The sequence below is a fragment of the Xenopus tropicalis genome, chromosome 2, assembly GCF_000004195.4.
Source record: "Xenopus tropicalis strain Nigerian chromosome 2, UCB_Xtro_10.0, whole genome shotgun sequence".
NCBI lineage: Eukaryota > Metazoa > Chordata > Amphibia > Anura > Pipidae > Xenopus > Xenopus tropicalis.
The window spans coordinates 81,250,208-81,270,262 of NC_030678.2; the positions used below are offsets into that span (position 1 = coordinate 81,250,208).

At 40.0% G+C, this 20,055-nt stretch overlaps 1 protein-coding gene across 2 annotated transcripts in view; it reads right to left on the reverse strand.

Moving 5' to 3' along the window:
• Window positions 1-254: 254 nt before the first annotated feature.
• Window positions 255-20,055, reverse strand: part of map7d1 (MAP7 domain containing 1) — a 67,180-nt gene continuing 47,379 nt past the window's right edge. For both annotated transcript variants that reach the window (XM_031896899.1, XM_002936218.4), the window contains 12 exons: window positions 18,558-18,680; window positions 18,303-18,442; window positions 17,195-17,331; window positions 16,817-17,118; window positions 11,271-11,679; window positions 10,760-10,952; window positions 8,239-8,343; window positions 7,293-7,343; window positions 6,507-6,570; window positions 5,290-5,389; window positions 4,743-4,960; window positions 255-821 (listed from right to left, as the gene is read on the reverse strand). In XM_031896899.1, coding sequence (XP_031752759.1) covers window positions 811-821; window positions 4,743-4,960; window positions 5,290-5,389; window positions 6,507-6,570; window positions 7,293-7,343; window positions 8,239-8,343; window positions 10,760-10,952; window positions 11,271-11,679; window positions 16,817-17,118; window positions 17,195-17,331; window positions 18,303-18,442; window positions 18,558-18,680 — 1,853 coding nt within the window. In that variant the 3' untranslated portion in view covers window positions 255-810. The remainder of the gene's footprint in view (window positions 822-4,742; window positions 4,961-5,289; window positions 5,390-6,506; window positions 6,571-7,292; window positions 7,344-8,238; window positions 8,344-10,759; window positions 10,953-11,270; window positions 11,680-16,816; window positions 17,119-17,194; window positions 17,332-18,302; window positions 18,443-18,557; window positions 18,681-20,055) is intronic.

Below are 20,055 nucleotides of genomic sequence, written 5' to 3' on the forward strand. Positions count from 1 at the left end.
AAACTAGTTCCCATGGCAAGGTCCTCTTATGCCAAAACAATATGTTTCACCATCTGCATGGCTTTATCATGCTATGTAGGCATTACTGGCATGTGTCTGTATACAGTTCCTCTGATGAGGCCGTGCAGACAGTAAAACAAGTTGGCTTGGCATGGGTGGACCTTATTAGAGGAATTAGTTTCCATAGGAATAGATAGATATCCTTAATCATTTTATTATTCATAGTCTCATACAAAAATACTTAGCGCGTTGCATTCCTTGATGTAACACTGTGAGGTTTTATTTACAGAATTCACATACAGCAATGTACCCAGCAGTCTCTGCTAGTTAAATAGCTACATAATTAGGAACACCAAAAAGCTTGTTCACACAATTTTCGGTCATGTTGAGATTCTCATTCTTCTTCTTCTTCTTCCCATTCTTTTTAGTTTTTTTTATATTATTTCCACCATCCCTCCGTGGTGAATTTAACCATGTCAGTTTTTTCTTTAATATAAGGTGCATGTTAAAAAGAAAAACACAAAAAATTGTAAATTATATTAACACTAATAAGTGTCCATTATTCCTTTGTGGTGAATACACTGTGGCACTGTAACGTGGGTCTTGGAAGTCTCTTTCTTTAGCACTTTGATGCCAAATTTATTCAGATAAGTGATGCCATTTCTAGCTTTACTAGGCAGTGACAGGGTTAACAGGAACCTCATGGTGAATAAAGGGGACACGCGCCCCAAAAGGATTCTGCTCCTGTGCCACCTTCTCTGGCTTCCAAAACATCTTGCAGTCAGCAGCAGTAGGGATGAACTGTAACAACTACAGAACTTCTGTGTAGAAACAAAGAGGAGAACATTAGAGTAAGGTAACTGCACATAGATTTAAATATATATATATCCTTAAATATATATTAAAACAGTCATGCAAGGGGCCACTGTTTTAAAATGTACATACTAGCAAAAGTAATATCCATTGGGTAATCATGGGTGCACATGGGGCATTTTTTGCCATCATGCCACACTAAGAATAAAGATTGAATGAGGATCTTTATGTGAATTATACAATAAGCACTTGGTATACCCTGGATGGAAGGGGGAGGGCAACAATAGATCCTTAAAGGAACAGTAACACCAAAAAATGAAAGTGTATAAAAGTAATAACAATATAATGCACTGTTGCCCTGTGCTGGTACAGCTGGTGTGTTTGCCTTAGAAAGACTACTATAGTTTATATAAGTTAGCTGCTATGTAGCCATGGGGGCAGCCATTCAAAGGAGAAAAGGCACAGGCACATAGCAGATAACTGATAAACCCACATTATATGGGGCTTATCTGCTATGTGCCTTTTTTCCAGCTTGAATGGCTGCCCCCATAGCTACACAGCAGCTTATTTACATAGTAGCTTTTCTGTAGCAAAAACACCAGTTTTTTGCAGAGCAACAGCACATTATATTTTAATTACTTTAAAACACTTTAATTTTTTGATGTTACTGTTCCTTTAAATAAGTCCCAAGCTATGTATCTGATTCAAATAATGCATGTGGTGCTCTGGCTGAAAACTCCATCGCTCAATGGTCCATGTACTATGTAAAATAAAAAATCAGATAGCACTTACAACCAGCATATGAGCTACTTATTCCATCTTTATTTTGGTGTGGAGATCTCAGTAAATATGGAATAAGTAGCACATATACTGATTTTTTTTGGTTTGCTTTGTTCTATACAGTGCATGGATTTTTAATTATGTACAAGTATGGGATCCCTTATCCGGAAACCAGATATCCAGAAAGTTCTGAATTATGGAAAGGCCATCTCCCATAGACTCCACTATAAGCAAATAATTCTAAATTTTTTTAAATGATTTCTTTTTTCTCTGTAATAATAAAACAGTACTTTGTACTTGGATCCCAACTAAGATATAATTAATCCTTATTGGAGGCAAAATAATCCTATTGAGTTTATTTAATGTTTAAATGATTTTTAGCAGACTTAAGTTATGGAGATCCAAATTACAGAAAGATCCCTTATCCAGAATACCCCAGGTCCCAAGCATTCTGGATAACAGGTCCAATACCGTAGCACTATTTATGTACACAGTACTGTACAGCAAAGTAATAAATTAATAGAAGAGGGGTAATTACAATAGTAAATATAAATAAATACAAATTACAGTTAAAGATTAAGTTCTAAGTGTAAGTAGAATCAGATCCTGACCCGTAGAGCGTACTACACTTTCTCTAAATGCAAGCTGCTGTTCCTCTTAGAATCCCTCAAAACCTCTACTTCAGTGGTTCTCAACCTTCCTAATGCCGCGACCCTTTAATACAGTTCCTCATGTTGTGGTGACCCCCAACCATAAAATGATTCCTAAGACCATAGGAAATATGTGTTTTCTGATGGTCTTAGGCGACCCCTGTGAAAGGGTTGTTCGACCCCCAAAGGGGGGGGGAGGGTCGCCGAAGTTTTCTCTCAAGGCAACTTCGGCAAATCACAGCACCATGTATGCCATCCTATTGTCGATTTACATTCTACCCCGCGGGCGACTAATCTTACCGTGTGTCACAGCCCTTAATGAGCTGGGGCTTAAAGCTCCCTTCTTGCTCACTAGAGCTCCTGAGTTAAGGGTAAGTGCAACATGGTCTTACAACTCACTGTCGCACTGCTGGTGCTGGTTTTAATCTACAGACTAAAGGTGGCCATACACGTGGCGATCTGACGATGTTTCGTACGACCATCGGTCGCACGAAACATCGTAAGATCCGCCACACACCATTCAGGGCTGAATCGGCAGGTAAGGAGGTAGAAACAATAGGATTTCTACCTCCTTCTGCCGATTCAGCTCTGAAGGGAGAATTTTGGTCAGGCGCCTTCTATGGCGCCCGATCAAAATTTTCAAACTGGTCCGATCGGCGAGTCGTCCGATATCAGCAGCTTCCTGCGATATCGGTCGACTTGCCGACATGCCATACACCCACCGAATATCGTACGAAACGAGGTTTTGTACGATAGTATCGGTGCGTGTATGGCCACCTTTAGAATAATAATAGGCAGTGTAGGACTCACGTACAATGTGGGGCTTTAGCATGGCACGTGAGCAGACATATCTTGAGGTGTGATACTAACATCTCTATTTTAATAGCAGAAACTGTGTGGTGCCAAGCATTTTCCTAAGTTTTCCTGTGCTGCAGGCTTTAGTTATTTTTTGTTCAGATGCAAGATTTCTCCTTATAAAGATGGCAGCCTTCAGATGTGCAATATTCTATTAAAGTACTACTGCCCCCTCCCCCACCACTTTAACCTTCCCATAGGGAATACCACATCTACCGATTAGTAGCAGTGTTGAAGAGTAAAAATAGAATACCTAGGGCTACCCAATCCCCTTAAGCACAGAAGCAGAGATAAGTAAACAAACTTGAGCAAGAATTTAGGTGTCAAAACGTGTTCAAAATGGCACCGATACAGGGAGGTTAAAGAGTTAATTTAATTTCAAGTAGAAACATTTTTTTTATCACAGTGCAATGGTCATTACTAAAACCTAGAAAAATGCACGTACTGAGTGTTACATGTGCTTTCTTATGTCCATCAAGTTGCATGTTGGCGTTAAAGGACAGGCACAGCTGAGTGAGACAAACAGAGTAGGAGTTGTTCATTCTTGTTGTTCTTACTAAACTCGTCCTGCCTCCAAGTGGGCACAACATAATTCCATGGTGCATGCGTCTCCCTGAGGCATGCATGAAAATTACCCCTGATTATCCAGAACGACACATGAAATAATACAAGAGGGACTGCAGGATTTATTTAGCAACCAAGTTATTACTGCACCCATGTGCATCTGCTGGGATGACGGCTGCTTTGCAAGACATGACAAAAACATAGTCCATAGTAGCATCTAGTTCAGTGATGCCCAACAAGTGGCTTGTGAGAAACATGTTGCTCCCCAACCCCTTGGATGTTGCTCTCAGTGCCCCCAAACCAGGTAGTTAGTTTTGAATTCCTGACTTGGTGGCAAGTTTTGGTTGAATAAAAACAAGAGTTACTACCAAATAAAGCCTCCTGCAGGCTGATAGTGTGCATAGAGGCTACCTAATAGCCAATCTTAGCCCTTATTTGGCACCTCCATGAATTTTTATGGTGCTTGTGTTTCTCCCCAAGTCTTTTTACATTTGACTGTGGCTCACAAGTAAGAAAGGTTGGGGATCCCTGAGTAGCAGGCTTAGCCACTGTATTTATATAGCGTGTGCAGATTGCTTGGGTAAAGGGTGCAAAAATGTTATATTGCAATCAACAAAAGGCAAAAGCGAAGAAGCTGGGATAACTTAGTAGGTCCTTTTTCTTGAAATAGTGAATATTTGGGGAACGCATGATTTTAACATCCCGGCTTTCCAGAGAGCCATGTGGCTTTAGTCTCCCTCCCTGACCTCCCATCACTATAAGCCATCCCTCCCCCCCCCCCCCCCCACTTGTTCATAAGGATATTTACATTTACTATCTGCCTGCACCCTCAGCATTAGATATATGTTTTTGTTTAGGGCAAAAGTTGCTATGTTCTTCTTCTTCTTATTTTCATTATTAATATTTGAATATTTTGTCTGACAATCCTTTCAGAAGGATTTTAATCAAACTGTATTAATTTGCAACAACTCCTTCTCTTTTCCCATATCTGGCCATTTTAAGCATGTCAGATACATTTTATGTGATGCCCGAGTCTGCTCATACCTTTAAATGAATTAGCAGCAGTAGAATTCTACTTACCTGTAACTTGAGGGGGTTGCACAGCAGCCGTCTTAATGAAAGAGTCTTTCCCACTGAACGCAATAATGGGATCTGCAGGAGGTATCCCCTTCTCTCCATTAGATCCACTTCTATCAGACAGTGTTATCACCTCCTCAAAAACTGATGAGGAATCCTTAGGAGAAAATCCATTTTCTTGTTTTGGAGGCTGAACACCATTCACTATAGCACCAGTCACCCTAAATAAAGAGAAGCAGGTCAGTAAACAGTGCCAGAAACAGACAACAATGGGCCCAGGGGCAAACTTTGCAACCCATTCCCCCTACCTCATTTGTACCTACCTGCCTGCCCCTACCTCCCCTCCTCGCTGGTTTGCTTATTCTTATACACTTTGCTGAGCAACCAATTTGAACAGAACAGTCTCAGTAGCATTACTGCATTTTTGGGTAAACTCAGTGCAGCTTAAAATGATACAGAGACTATCGATGACACAAATCAATTCAGTACCACTTTAACAAAGTGGGAACGCTATCTTAAAGTTCGCGTTTACACCTTTTAAAGTACTTACCCCTGAGAGGGCTCTGACGTCCCCATTCTGTCCTGTAACCACACGGACTTCTTTTCTGGATGCTCAATCTTTATAATATCTTCAGAGGACTTGGCTTCATCTAAACATACAATACATAAATTTTATACTGATAAACATTAAAGGGATACAGTCAGTTTCAACAGAGGCAAAACAACTGACTTGCTGCATTGTTCAGCAACCTGTAAAAAACCTATTAGGGCTGTGACACACGGGGAGATTAGTCGCGCCGCGACAAATCTCCATAGTTGCAGGCGACTAATCTCCCCGCAATGCCATCCCACCGGCTAGAATGTAAATCGCCGGTGGCATGGCATACGCAGGGCCCGATTTGCTGAAGTCGCCAAAGTCTCCATCCCACCAGCGATTTACGTTCTAGCCGGTGGGAAGGCATTGCGGGGAGATTAGTCACCCGCGACAATGGAGATTTGGCGCGGCTAATCTACCCATGTGTCGCGGTGCTGCGTATGCCATCCTACCGGCGATTTACATTCTACCCGGTGGGATGGCACTGCAGGGAGATTAGTTACCCACGACAACGCGCGACTAATCTCCCCGTGTGTCACAGCCCTTTTTCAATACGTTAAATACATTTTCTGGCTTTTGTAGCCACCTAAGCTGATGGCAGACAGGATACTTTCTCTACCCATGATAAAGTGGACCAAACTGCTCTACGCTGCCTCATACTGTGTTCCATTGGAACTGCCTGAAACCGCTGGTGCAAGGAACGCTCAGCCCAAAAAATATGCTTTACAGTGCTTCCAGGCCAATAACTGCATGAACCAGAAATGCAAGCCAGTTCCTGTCGAAATCAGTAGGAGGCAGTCATTTAACTGAACCCCAGATACATTTAAACTAATCTATTGAGTGAAAACATACTTCATAAAATTAGTTTTAAATAACAAGTAATAGTCAATATTTTGTAGTCTTAAAAATAAGAAGGGCTTCCTGCTGAATGCTGCTTCAGGATAAAGACACACAGAGCTACTTAGTAGCAGCTAATTGTCATGGCTACTAAACGCCAGAAAATACCCTGCCATAGACAATCCGTAAAGAGTAGCGGCTACTAGTAGCTCCTGTGTCTTCAACCTTATACATGAGCATACCACAGTTTTGCAGTTTTTCTACAAATATCCTATGGTAATCAAAAGAGAACACTGGCTGCTTGTGTTTCCCATAGAGTGAGTAAAGTTATTTACCTTTACTAGGAATTGAGTCTAGCTTTGTCTCCTTTCCATTTAATGCTTGTTTGTCTTCTTTCTTCTGCAAATAAACAAAATGTTCTTTAATGCCATGGTAAACAACAAATCAACAACTGTACACAAATTAAGTCAATACAGTAAAAAAGAAATTAGTTTTTTTTGTAGTGTTTTTGTTCTTTTTCACCAAAAAACAATGCAAATGTTAAATGATTTCCATATTGCCTGTGACTGAACCCACAGGAGGTTCCTCAATGACCTTTATGTAACACAGGGTTGTTTAAGATGCTTTAATTGCCACAATATCACAATATGGTATTATAGCACCCATTTAGTGTGCAAATTAGAGAGAATGTAATTTACATTTAATCACAAGAAGAAAGAAAGGACTTATTGTCTTCACTATAAGTAAGGATAAATCTTACAGCAATGAGATTCTTGCCAGTGCAACCTGGTTCAGTGAGTCTTTTTAATACCATCAAATGCTGTGAGCTATTTGCCCAGATTACCTACTGGTGCTATCTAGTTACATCAGGGAAGAATCTGCAGGGCAACCTAGCACAGTTGGCACCCAAATAAGAATTTTATAAAATGGCGTCAGTAATTTAAAAGATTTTTATTTCTAAGTAAAGGAACCTATACACTGGTCAACCTTTTAATTATCCAATCCTCAGTCCAAATGGATGAGCAATCTTCCTATGGCTTTAACTCATGCCCCTTCCATGTGCCAAAAAGAGCCAATGGCGGATAAGAGTTTCAGTTCTTGAGACAAGTCACAGTATTTACCTTGTCTGTCGCGTCAGATTTCCTAGTTCTTTTCATAATCTCTTCCAGGCGCTGAAATATACAAGCATGTGTGTAGTGGTTATAAATTTGGTTATAATTTGAAATTTTTTTCCAATTGATAAGCCTGTCAAAACAACATTGTTGGGCTCATTTACAAATGCAGCTGCAATTATGGTTGAGGAAAAATGTACACAATTGTGTGCATTAATGCAATTCACCGATTCCCTCTGTGGGCTGTGTCAACAGGCCCAGCAGACCATGATTAAATATTATAAATCCAAGAACCCACTCTGCGCCCACTCTGAGAAACTTTGGATACAATTGTGTTTAATTTGCCAAAATATGCACCCACAATAATGTTTGTTTTGATGCATCAGGAACTCGGTGCTCAGCTGAAATGATGCTGAAATTGCGGGAGAAAACCCTGCATTTTAAGTAATATATTTTAAAAATTGTGTCCAAAATGGTAGTTTGCACACTGCTCTTGCGTTTATAAATGAGCCCTTATGTCAACGAATCAATGATTAATCAGTGGGAAAAACATTTAGGGACAAGGTAGGTTTTCTTATAAAAGCATCTGAATGATGTGTCAAAGTAAGCATATCTTATTTTCTGGCACATTTACTAGGTTTTCCATATTTCAAAGCATGGCTGCTCTAAAAAAAAATATATATATATAACAAATATTGTGCGCTGTTTAACTTGTAGGTAATTGTGTAATTTAAATATACTTAAATGCAAATTTGCATGTGTAAAGAAAGTAAATACCTAGATTTATCACTAGCTCATATACCTTAGAATCATCACACCAGATTAGGTGCAAACTATTAGAACATGGCTAAAGAGGATGTAGGAGGGATGAGATTTATATAAACCTCAGACATTTATGTTTGTTATTGTAGATTTTGTGGAGATGCACAATTACTTCTGCAATCTGGGCAAATACCTTTTTACGCTCTAATCTTTCCCGCTCCTCCTTCTGGAAATGCTGTTCCCTCTCCAGCCTCTGCTTTTCTGCTTCTTCCCTGGCTTTGGCTTCAGCTTCTTCTCTCTAAAAAAAAAAAATGTATTAAATATATTTTTAAATTAAATGTAATTTACAATAATTTTACCCTCTTTCAGTCAAGGTACTTATTTATAATCACTTTGTTACTGCACCAAAGTAACACATTGTAGTAAACACACAAAGTAACACACAGTGCCATCAGTTATGGTAAGTAAAAGGGCCCGGTTGCTTTTCTCAGAAGTTCAGCGAAGGTGGTCCTGTAGATTTCCAATGTAGTAACAATGCCTTTTTAGCATAATATAGCAATTTCAGGTAACATAATTTAGCTGGATGTCTCAGCTGTAGGGTTTCCAATATGCCCAGTAGACACAGGCTGGGTGACAAAATGTTGAAGTGCTAGGGCCGACTCAGCATAGCTAAGCACTTCCCTCCAAAATCCCTTTATTACTGGGCATTCCCAAAAAACATGAGGGTTGCTGTATTGATGGAGGTAGTCACAGGTAGCCTGCAACAATTCATCAAAAGGAAAAAGGCAAGGTGAAAAGAACAAGCAAATTGGACATTGTATCATTTTTTTGCATTTTCATCCTGCCTTCCTGATTGAAAATGACCCTATTAAGTCACCTTGGAGATCTATGACCTGTATAAAAGCATTTATTCTGAAGCAATGTGCTTTCATATGGTCATAAACTCTTCTGTGATATCCTCTTAATTTAGAGTACAGGTAGAGGATTACATGCCTTGAATACAAGTTAGCGGAATAAGAAAACACAACAGATAACCACAAGGTGGCAGTAAAGCAACACTGTGGATCACTTATATTTCATATACAAAATACACATTATCACCAATATATTTTTTGGATCTATTGATTTCTAAGGCCAATGTCATGCAAGGTTTTCCAGTTCCTCAACTGTCCCACTGAAAAGTGAGTGAGTCAGAACGCTCTTAATATTTACACTCACTCCCCATTAGGCATCATATGGGTCCCTCTAAGCAGAGCGTTAAAAAAGATTTTATACTTTCCAACAAAACATTAACAAAAAAGACTGGGCTAGAGTTAGATAACTAGTGGCCTGGAAATTTAGCAAACACCTCAACTTTGTGGTAAAAAAAAACCCCCAAGAGGTGTCCAACTTTCCAAAATTCCTGTACTACACAGATATCAAATAGTATTTCAGAAACAGCTTGAAAGCTACCAGTTGGTACTAGAATTAACCAATGAAATAATACAATGAAAAAAACCTTGTCTAAGCATTTGGCTCAGATAGCTGTCCATGTCACGCCATTCCAATAGATCACTTTGACTTGAACTTTGTATTTTCACCAGTTGTTCATCCTTTACAAATAGTGCTATTATATCACAGTTTTGTGTGTTAAAGGGATTGTCATGATTTTTATGGTGTACTGTTTATTTCTAAATTATACTGTTTACATAGCAAATAATTAAATCTACCATTTAAAATGTTGTTCTTAAACCAACAAATGTATTTTTTTTAGTTGTGATATTGGTGTGTAGGCAGGCAGCCATCTCAGTGCCTTGTGCCTGAGTCTGAGCTTTCAGAAGGAGCCAGTGCTACACATTAGAACTGCTTTCAGATAACCTATTGTTTCTCCTACTCCCATGTAACTGGAGTTGCAAGCCGGACTTGGATTTCTTACTATTGAGTGCTGATATCTACTGGGAACTGCTATCTTGCTCCCTTCCCATTGTTCTACTGATCGGCTGCTGGGAGGGCGGAGTGTGACTGAAGTTTATCAGGACACAGGTCACATGGTTGTGGCACTCTGAGAAATGAAGAATATGGCTAGCCCCATGTGAAATGGCAAAATTAAATATAAAAAAATCTGTTTGTGTTTTTGAGAAACGAATTTCAATGCAGGCTTCTGATGGAGAAGCTCTATTAACTAATGCAATTTGGAAAAAAAACATGTTTTCCCATAACAATATTCCTTTAAGGAGTAGATTGGTTATATATGATGCATGTAATAAATGCCTTGAAAAACAGAAAAGAAAATCATAATCACATGCTACAGAATTAATGTTCTCAGCACTATGATTACAGGAAGGGAACTACAATTCAAGACTTCAGTCACAACCACAGCCCTCTGCACTATGTATTCTTCTCTGGCACATGATCCTGGAGCAGGATATCCGTGTATCTGCCTCAAGGGGTTCTTATAAAAAAACATTAGGTAACTAAAGGCAGTGTGATCTTAAAAGCATTCTGATGCTGACAAAGAGCATAATGTTTTAAGTTTGTAACATATGTGCAAGGGCTTCAACACAAAGCCAACTCACTATCTACAATAAGATTTGCATTTCTTACCCCTACCAAAAGGTAAGCACAAAAGTGTTAACCATATTATTATTATTATTGCACGTTCCAGTATACAGTGATTAATATAAATTAGTACTTCTTAGCAGTTCAGTGCCACTGTCAACAAAGCAGCCCCTGACCTGTTTCTGCAGACGCTCCATCTCTTCCTGTTCTGCTTTGGCTTTTCTTTCAGCTTCTTTTCTCTGCTGTTCCTCCTCAAACTGGAGCCTCTCTAATTCTTCCACCTTTTGCTGTTCCTCCAGCTGGCGGGCTTCCTCCTCACGCTGCAACCTCTCCTCAGCTTCCTTGCGGGCCTTTTCCTCCCTCTCCCTTCTAAATAAGGATATAATTCAAATCTATCAACCGTATAAAGGCCGAATATAATGGCCCATTTCAATCAGTCATGAGTAGCAGAAAAACAAAGTGATGCTGAATAAAGTGGAAATTACCCCTTTTTGTGTGTCTATGTACTTATATTTATTAATGCTTGTACTCATATAATCTTGGTATTTATTAGTATGAGCATTTATGCTGTTTGTCTCAAAAGATTCCAATAAAAATGTACACATTTATGTGTTATGGATAAAAATTCCCCAATTTATCTCTGTCGCTTAGAAGGGCATAATGCAGGCTTTGTAGTGTGATAATTACCTCTTCTGTTCTTCCCGCTCCCTCCTCTCCTGCTCTTCTCTCTCCCTCTGCTCTCGGGCCTGCCGTCTCTTCTCTGACAGCAAACGGGCAGCCTCCTCTTTGTCTGTAGTGCCTGCCATGGGCTTGCCAGGAGAGGGAGCTGGGGATGGGGGAATCACTGCAGCAGGGGTTGGTGCTGTGGGCTTGCTTGGAGATGGTGCTGGTGAAGAAGCAATTGCAGCAGCAGGTGTAGAAACCACAGGCTTGCTAGTAGATGGAGCTGTTGATTGGGCAATACCTTCAGCAGGGGCAGCTGCTGTTGGCATGTTGGACTCAGGTTCAGGGGATGGAGTGACCAATACTACAGGGACAGGAGGAAGTGCTTGTGTTGTGCTGGCTGCAGTAGGAGATGTAGGAGCTATAGAATCATCTGAGAAAAAAAAATGTAAAAATGTACAATTGTACCAGAGAATTTAGAGAATAGAATAAACCATATTTATATAATATATAATTAATGCTTCAGCACAGAATCATGCATCATCAACCCCGCATAATATGTTGAAAAGAGAAGTAGAACTCCTAGTTTGCTATAACATAAGTTAAATTACTAGGGTTTATGCATAGAATTTTTTGACAAATGTATGTTTTTTTTTTTCAAATTTCCTGAGCTAAACAGGGCAAACAGGGAAATTAAACCTACCCCATATGCTTGTGAGTTATGGCATGGTCACATGGAGTGTTTGCTCCACTACTCTTTGTAGATCTGCTCTAATCAGCATCTTCCAGTATCTGCAATGACAATCACAGCTTTCACCTGGGTGCAGCTACATGGAGCGAGATCAGCGCAAAAATGTCTTCTTTCTCATTTGTGAGCCGATCTCTGCTCCACTCTGTGTACCTGCATGCAAGTGGAAGCTGTGATGGCCAGTGCAGCTACAAGGAGATGCTGATTAGAGCAGATCCGCTTCTCTCTGCTTAACTGGCCAGATATCGATTGGACATGTTTGATTTTGCTGTTGGCCTGCATACCTTTGTTTAAAAGGCCAAATGATCAGGTCAGCTTGGTATTGCCCAACTTGAGGTGGGCATATTGGTGAAAGATCTGCATGTTTGATGACCTTGCAAACTAGCTGATTTTCACATGTATGACTTGTTTTAGATATTTAAATTACCAGTGCACTGATAATACATAACAGAGCTCATAATAGACAACAAAAGGGTAAAGAGAAACTAATTTAGCTAACTAATAGTAAGAAGGTAAGCATAAAAGTAAAATAATTCTTTATTAAAAAAAAATATTTTTTTTTTCTTAAATTAAAAGAAATGGCAAAATGAATTTTCAGCATACACAATATTTTTCTCCTGTTAGTAGAAGGTATTTCAAATGTCTAAAGCTGGCCATATATGTGAAGATCCGCTAGTTTGGAGTTGCTGAAACTTGGTTGAATGAGTCTCATGACTGGGCTGTTAATATTGGGGGGTATACATTGTTTCGGAGGGACAGGGGCAATAGAAAAGGAGGAGGAGTGTCTGTTCCTTAAGCAGGAATTAAAAGCAAATATTAAGGAGGAAGTGATGGGGGTAACAGAGGGAGCTGAATCCTTATGGGTTGAGCTTCTCACAGATAGTAAAGAATCTACCAAACTAATTGTAGGGGTATGCTATAGACCCCCTAATGTAAGCGAAGAGGAGGAGGCCCAGCTCCTGTTGCAAATAGAAAAGGCTGCTAGTTTGGGGCAAGTGATAATAATGGGGGATTTTAATTACCCTGATATTGACTGAGGCAATAGTACTGCCAGGACAGTAAATGGGAACAAGTTTATAAACTTGCTGCATGACAAGTTGTTGAGGAGCCAACCAGGAACCATGCTATACTTGATCTAGTGATCTCTAATGACCCAGAACGTATAGCAAATGTGCAAGTGGATGAACCCCTGGGCAATAGTGACCATAATGTTATTTCATTTGATGTTTGGTGCAGGAAACAAATTTACACGGGGGCAACAAAGACAATGAATTTTAGGAAGGCAAATTTTAGCTCCTTAAGGGCAGCGCTTCAGGGCATAGATTGGGGCATTATGTTTTCTGATAAAAACACAGAGCAGAAATGGTTGTCATTTAAAATGATATTAAATCATTACTGTTCTCAATTTATTCCATTAATAAGAAAAAGTATAAGTGTTAAGAATCACCCTATGTGGCTTAACTCTGAGGTAAAGAAGTTAATAGGGAAAAAAAGGAAAGCTTTTAAGAAATATAAGTCAGAGGGGACAGTAGCTGCGTTTAATGATTATAAACACTGTAACAAGTGTTGTAAAACAGCAATCCGGAAGGCAAAGATAGAAAATGAGGAGCGCATCGCGGCCGAGGCCAAGACTAACCCCAAAAAGTTTTTTAAGTATATTAATAGTAAAAAGATGCAGGTTGAGGGTGTGGCCCCATTGAGTTATAGTAACAATATGGTTACAGCGGATACAGAAAAGGCAGATGTGCTTAACCAGTTCTTTTCTTCTGTGTATACAGTAGAGGAGCCAGAGGGCCAAGTCCCACCCAATAGCTGCACTGTTGCCTCAGCTCCATCTACACAGTGGTTGGCACAGGATATGGTGCTTAAAGGGTTACACACGATAAATGTAAACAAGGCACCTGGGCCAGATGGAATACACCCTCGGGTACTGAGAGAGCTAGGGGCAGAATTGCAGTGGCCCTTGTTTCTGATATTCTCAGACTCTCTTTCATCAGGTATGGTACCTAGGGATTGGAAGAAGGCGAATGTCATTCCCATATTTAAAAAGGGAGTAAGATCTCAGCCTGGCAATTATAGGCCTGTAAGTTTGACATCCGTGGTGGGCAAGTTATTTGAAGGCTTGTTAAGGGATCACATTCAAAATCATGTAGTGGAGAATGCCATTATGAGCAGTAATCAGCATGGCTTTATGAAGGACAGGTCATGTCAGACCAATTTAATTGCTTTTTATGATGAGGTAAGTAAGAAGCTGGACAGTGGGGATGCAGTAGATATAATCTATTTGGATTTTGCCAAAGCATTTGATACCGTTCCCCACAAACGACTGCTTTCTAAGCTAAGGTCTATTGGTCTTAGTGAAGTCGTTTGCACATGGATAGAAAACTGGCTACAGGATCGGGTACAGAGGGTGGTTGTTAATGGTACATTCTCTACTTGGAGTAAAGTTCTCAGTGGGGTCCCTCAGGGTTCTGTACTGGGTCCACTTTTGTTTAATTTGTTCATAAATGACTTAGGGGAGGGTATTATGAGTAATGTATCAGTGTTTGCAGATGACACAAAACTCTGCAGACCAGTCAATTCTATCCAGGATGTGACATCCCTGCAGCAGGATCTTGACCAACTGGCAATCTGGGCAGCTAAGTGGCAGATGAGATTTAATGTGGATAAATGTAAGGTCATGCACCTGGGATGTAAAAATATGCAAGCCCCGTATACCCTTAATGGGACTGCACTAGGCAAATCCCTAATGGAGAAGGACCTTGGAGTCCTTGTAGATAATAAACTTGGCTGTAGCAAGCAATGCCAGGCAGCAGCTGCAAGGGCAAACAAGGTTTTGAGCTGTATTAAAAGGGGTATAGATTCACGGGAGGAGGGGGTTATTCTTCCCCTTTACAGAGCACTGGTAAGGCCCCATCTAGAATATGCTGTTCAGTTTTGGTCTCCAGTGCTCAAACGGGACATGATTGAGTTAGAGAGGGTCCAGAGAAGGGCAACTAAGCTGGTAAAGGGTATGGAAAGTCTCAGTTATGAAGAAAGACTGGCCAAGTTGGGTCTGTTTACACTGGAGAAGAGGCGCTTAAGAGGTGACATGATAACTATGTATAAATATATAAAGGGATCATATAATAACCTTTCTAATGTTTTATTTACCAGTAGGTCCTTCCAACGGACACGAGGGCACCCACTTCGTTTAGAAGAAGGTAGGTTCCATTTAAACTTTCGGAAAGGATTTTTTACAGTGAGAGCTGTGAAGTTCTGCAATTCCCTCCCCGAATCAGTCGTGCTGGCTGATACATTTAGCAAGTGAGGGAATACAGGGTTATGGGAGATAGCTCTTAGTACTAGTTGATCCAGGGACTGGTCCGATTGCCATCTTGGAGTCAGGAAGGAATTTTTTCCCCTCTGCGGCAAATTAGAGAGGCTTCAGATGGGGTTTTTTGCCTTCCTCTGGATCAACTAGTAGTTAGGCAGGTTATATATAGGCATTATGGTTGAACTTGATGGACGTATGTCTTTTTTCAACCCAACTTACTATGTTACTATGTGAATCTCCCAACCAGCCTATCATAAGCAAATAATTCTAAGTTGTAAAAACTGTTATAACAGAAAGGTAAGCAGGGGATGAATTAGAATGTGTTTTCTTGGTAAGGCTAAGGAAGGAAGTCACACTAAAAGCCCACCAGTGATTACAGTCAAAATGATCAGTGTTTGTACATGACTTCATTCATAAGAGGGAACTGAGCATGTGATAACATGAAAAGTGTGGTAAGAAAGGGGTGTCAGGAGTGTAAAATGGATGGAAACATTAGGAAAACTGTAAAGGCAAACAACATTCTAGAAAGGGATGTAAAAAGTAAGGAAGCACATGATATTTAGAGGAAAACAGCTGGATAGGAAACAGAAGGAAAACACTGTACCAAAATAATTTTGGCACCAGGCCACTGAGAGAGGAGGAACATGTGGAATAAGATGGAAGGAATGATGACTAAGTGGCAGACATAAGACAAGTAAATAAAATAACTGGTTGGACATAAAGGACATTAACCACCCATACAAAAATTGAATCCGTGAACAGACTCTTTGAAATAATTAAATACCTGTCACCCTGGGTGTTAAAAGGTTACAAGTAAAGCAGCAGCATCCCCATAATCCCTTAGAATTCCTTCTCCTCCACTAGGAATTTACTTTGGCTAGTGGCTACTGAGCATGCTCAGTTCTACTAAACACACCCTCCAGTCTAGCAGCAAATTAAGAGATGAAACTGCTAGTTCCCATAGTTCAGCTTAACAATTACAGTGTGGACGCACTGAAGTTTTCTGTTTGTCTCATCCCCAGTGCTCCGTATGAGAGGTGCAGCTGGGTGGCATGCCTCCCAAAAATTTATGCCACCCTAGGCCTTTGCGGCCTTGCCACAAATCCAGGCCTGGCCGCAGGGTGAAAGTTGCTATTTGTTTTAGGAAAATGTGATGGCGCTGACAAATGGAGGAGATATATGCAGTACAAATTCTAGCCATTTATGTGAGGAGATGTGCCCAACTTATATACATGGTAGGAAAATGGAGGGTTTACATGTCCTTTAAGGAGCTACCAACCTATTGTGCATTGTGAGAATGTAAATATAGGCATCACACTTATATGCCTAAATAATAAACTTGATATTAATCTAATTGTAAACTTAATCACAGCCTGTTAACCCATCTACTTTGGAGCAGGGAATGTAGCAAAATCATTTTGTCCCCTCAGTCTTTGCCCTTTTGCATTTTCGATTTGAAAAAGTTGATTTGGGGAACATAAGAAAAGATTCAGACTTAGTACTGACCTGTGCTTTGTTCTGCACATTCAGCAACCTTTTGCTCGGTTGGCTCTTCCTGTGATTTGGGAGCAGGCAATGATGGCAGCTCTTTCTCTACCTTTCGTTCCTCTTTCTTTTCTTTCATTTTGCTTGGTGTCTTCTCCTCCTTAGATTTTTCTGTCTTAGGTTTGACCTTGGCTGCTCCCTGCACACTTTTAGGTGAGCTCAGTTTTGGTGTTAAAAGCATTGAAGTAGCTGGGCTGGGGGAGGCTGGGCGACGTGTAGCAGGTGTTGATGGGGAAGAAGGTCGGTTTTTGGACTTCAAGCTCCTGAGAAGTATAGGAACAATTATAGATAAAATATCACACTACAATATTAACAGTTAAACATTCACACCAAACCTACTTTATTTCAGTTGGAGTGGCTGTCAAATGAGTTTTGGAGCTGGGCATGGTCTGACGCTTTTTCAAAACACGCTCTCTGCTCAGTGCATTTTTCTCACGCTCGTTTTCACGGTCTTTTTCCTTCTTTTCTTTCTTTTTCTAAAAAGAAACAGTGAATAACTTTAGAAATATTATGTTAGTTAAGGCATCAGGTCAACGAAAACATAGGAATCAACTACAAAAAAAGAAAATGAAAGTGCATAAAGAACAGCGTAGGGCAGGCCTGATGACTGCCCCATAAATAATGCAGTCCTGAGGATTTACCTATTGCTTATTAGGTTTGGCAGTGGTACATAGGAAAAGAAGAATAGGAAATATATTTTGTTGCTAAATATCTTATTGCTGACAGCATATTACAGATAGAAGAGGGAGCTTTAAGCAAAGCAAATTTATTCTTTTTTGAAATAACGCTTTGATAACCTCTGAAAACCCTGTACCAGGGGAGCAGTACAGTTTACTTTTTATTTTACACCCAGTTGGTTTTCTATTATAAATTAATTCTTTAAATATAGCAAAAATGGTACGAACTGGGAAGATTTAAATATACAACACTGGGAACGGCTAATTAAACTTATGTTTAGCAACTCAGAAAGACATAGGTACTTTTTCTAGCTGCCAAAGGGTAATGGCAGACTGGACATTTGATCCCTGCTCTAAATCTCTAAATGTGGGAGACCAAACTTCTGATAACAACATTGTACTGAAATCAATCTGAATCTCCACTGGTAAAAGATATGAATCATGCCAAATTGCTTCCTCCTGTCTTTTGGCATACTTTACCAGTAGAAATTCAGTCCATATATCTGGTTTGGGATGTTCATGTTTGTATGGGTTTCTAGCTTATATAGAAATTAATCCACTGTTCCTACTAGAACATGGACTTTTCTATTCCAAACAATGAAAAAAAAATGTCATACAAGTCCTTTCATCTCTTAAGTCTTTATATTAAATACCTACAAGAAGAATTTCTGTGGCTGATTTAACCACCAAACCACTATCTCTGCCTTTTTTGTCACACATTAAACTTTGGATTACTTAACGACTCAAAGTCAAAGAGTTCTGGAACTTACTGGAGATGAATCACTCCTTTTCTTAGGAGTCACATCCAGGCTACTGCCTATGGTTCTTCTGCGTTCTGGACACCGGTGTTTGTGACCACTGCATGGGGTTAAGGGACTTGCAGAGGCAGAACGGGGACAGACATGGGAATCTGGAAAGGTAAGAAAGAAAACTTTTTTAGAAAAAGAAAATTATAGAAAACTAAGGAATGTCTGTACATCCCTTTTTGGCCAGCCTGCAACCCTCCCCTCTTTATAATTTCTTACTCATATCTCTGCCATTTCCAGGGAGTGTGGCTGCACTGCGGCTCCGTGCTAGGAAGGAGAGTGTTGGAGTCATCAGTCTGTCCACAATACTGCTTTCCCAAGGGCTAAGCTGTAGGCTGCGATCTGGACAAGGGGTAGAGAGAAAGAAATAGAAAAAGGAGAGAAAGACATGATGGTAATTCTTGTGTTCTGTTTTCAGTTTGTCATCTCTAGTAAACAGTGGGGTCACTGCGCAACGTGTTTTATAATTGATTCTATTGGTTATTAGGAATGCACCAAATCTACTACTTTAGGATCCATCCGAATCCTTCGCAAAAGATTTGGCTGAATACTGAACCAAATCCTAATCTGCACATGCAAATTAGGACATGGAAGGTTTAAAGACAACCAAAGAACAAATTTTCAATTTCCGTGTTTATGAGACAAAATGTCATGTGATTTTAAGGATTCGTTTCGGCCAGAGGCATGGATCCGGCCGAATCAGAATCCTGCTAAAAAAGGGCGAATTTTGGCCAAATCAACCCTAGTTTATAGCTCACACTAAGATGTTTTGACTTGCATGGTTAACTACAGTGGTCATATTTCCCCCACAGATGATGGCGGTGTCAGTTGGACATCATCAAATGGCTGTCTGTGGGAAACCAGTGAAAATGTAGTATGCGACAAACATAAATGTCAACAACTGCAGAGACTTGAATCCAGATTGTGCATTTCTCTAGAACAGGGCATTCCAGCTGGAGATTTCCAAGCAGGATGTGACCCATCACAGCATTTGTACTGCAACCCAGACCTAACTGTGGGTTCCATAGACATTTTTTATGGCATTATCATATTAAGACATCAGATCAGCCCAACATATGGAAAAAACAAAACAATCATTTGACTACCAATGGCCACTTTAAAACAAAGACTACTTATGACCCAATGATAGATGGCATCCTGTCATTAAAGGGGTGGTATACCCACTTGTTGATATGCAGAATGTATTTTCAGTATATGTTCCATTATTTTGCTAAGCGTGTGTGTGAATAGCATCTAACTTTTGAGTACATATTCCTGGACAAACAAAACAAATAGACATTAAAGTGGACCTGTCACCCAGACATGAAAATCTGTATAATAAAAGTCCTGTTCAAATTAAACATGAAACCCAAATTCATTTTTATATTAACGCATCCAAACCCATTATATAAGCATTTAAAAATCACAGCTGTCAATCATATATTGCTTGCCCCGCCTCTATGCCTTAGGCATAGAGGCGGGGCAGACAATAACTTTAGCTTTCCATTCAGCACTTCCTAGATGTCACTGCACATCTCACTTCCCCCCCCCTCCTCATCTATTGTGTAGCCAGTGCATGGGCCAGGGCATCTGGCCCCCCATTCTGGCACATAAACAAGATTTTGGCATGATACAAAGCTTGCCTTAATAACAGTGCCCACAAAATGGTGCCTGCCTGCTTGCTTTGATTGAGTAATTCCGAGACGGAAGGAAACAA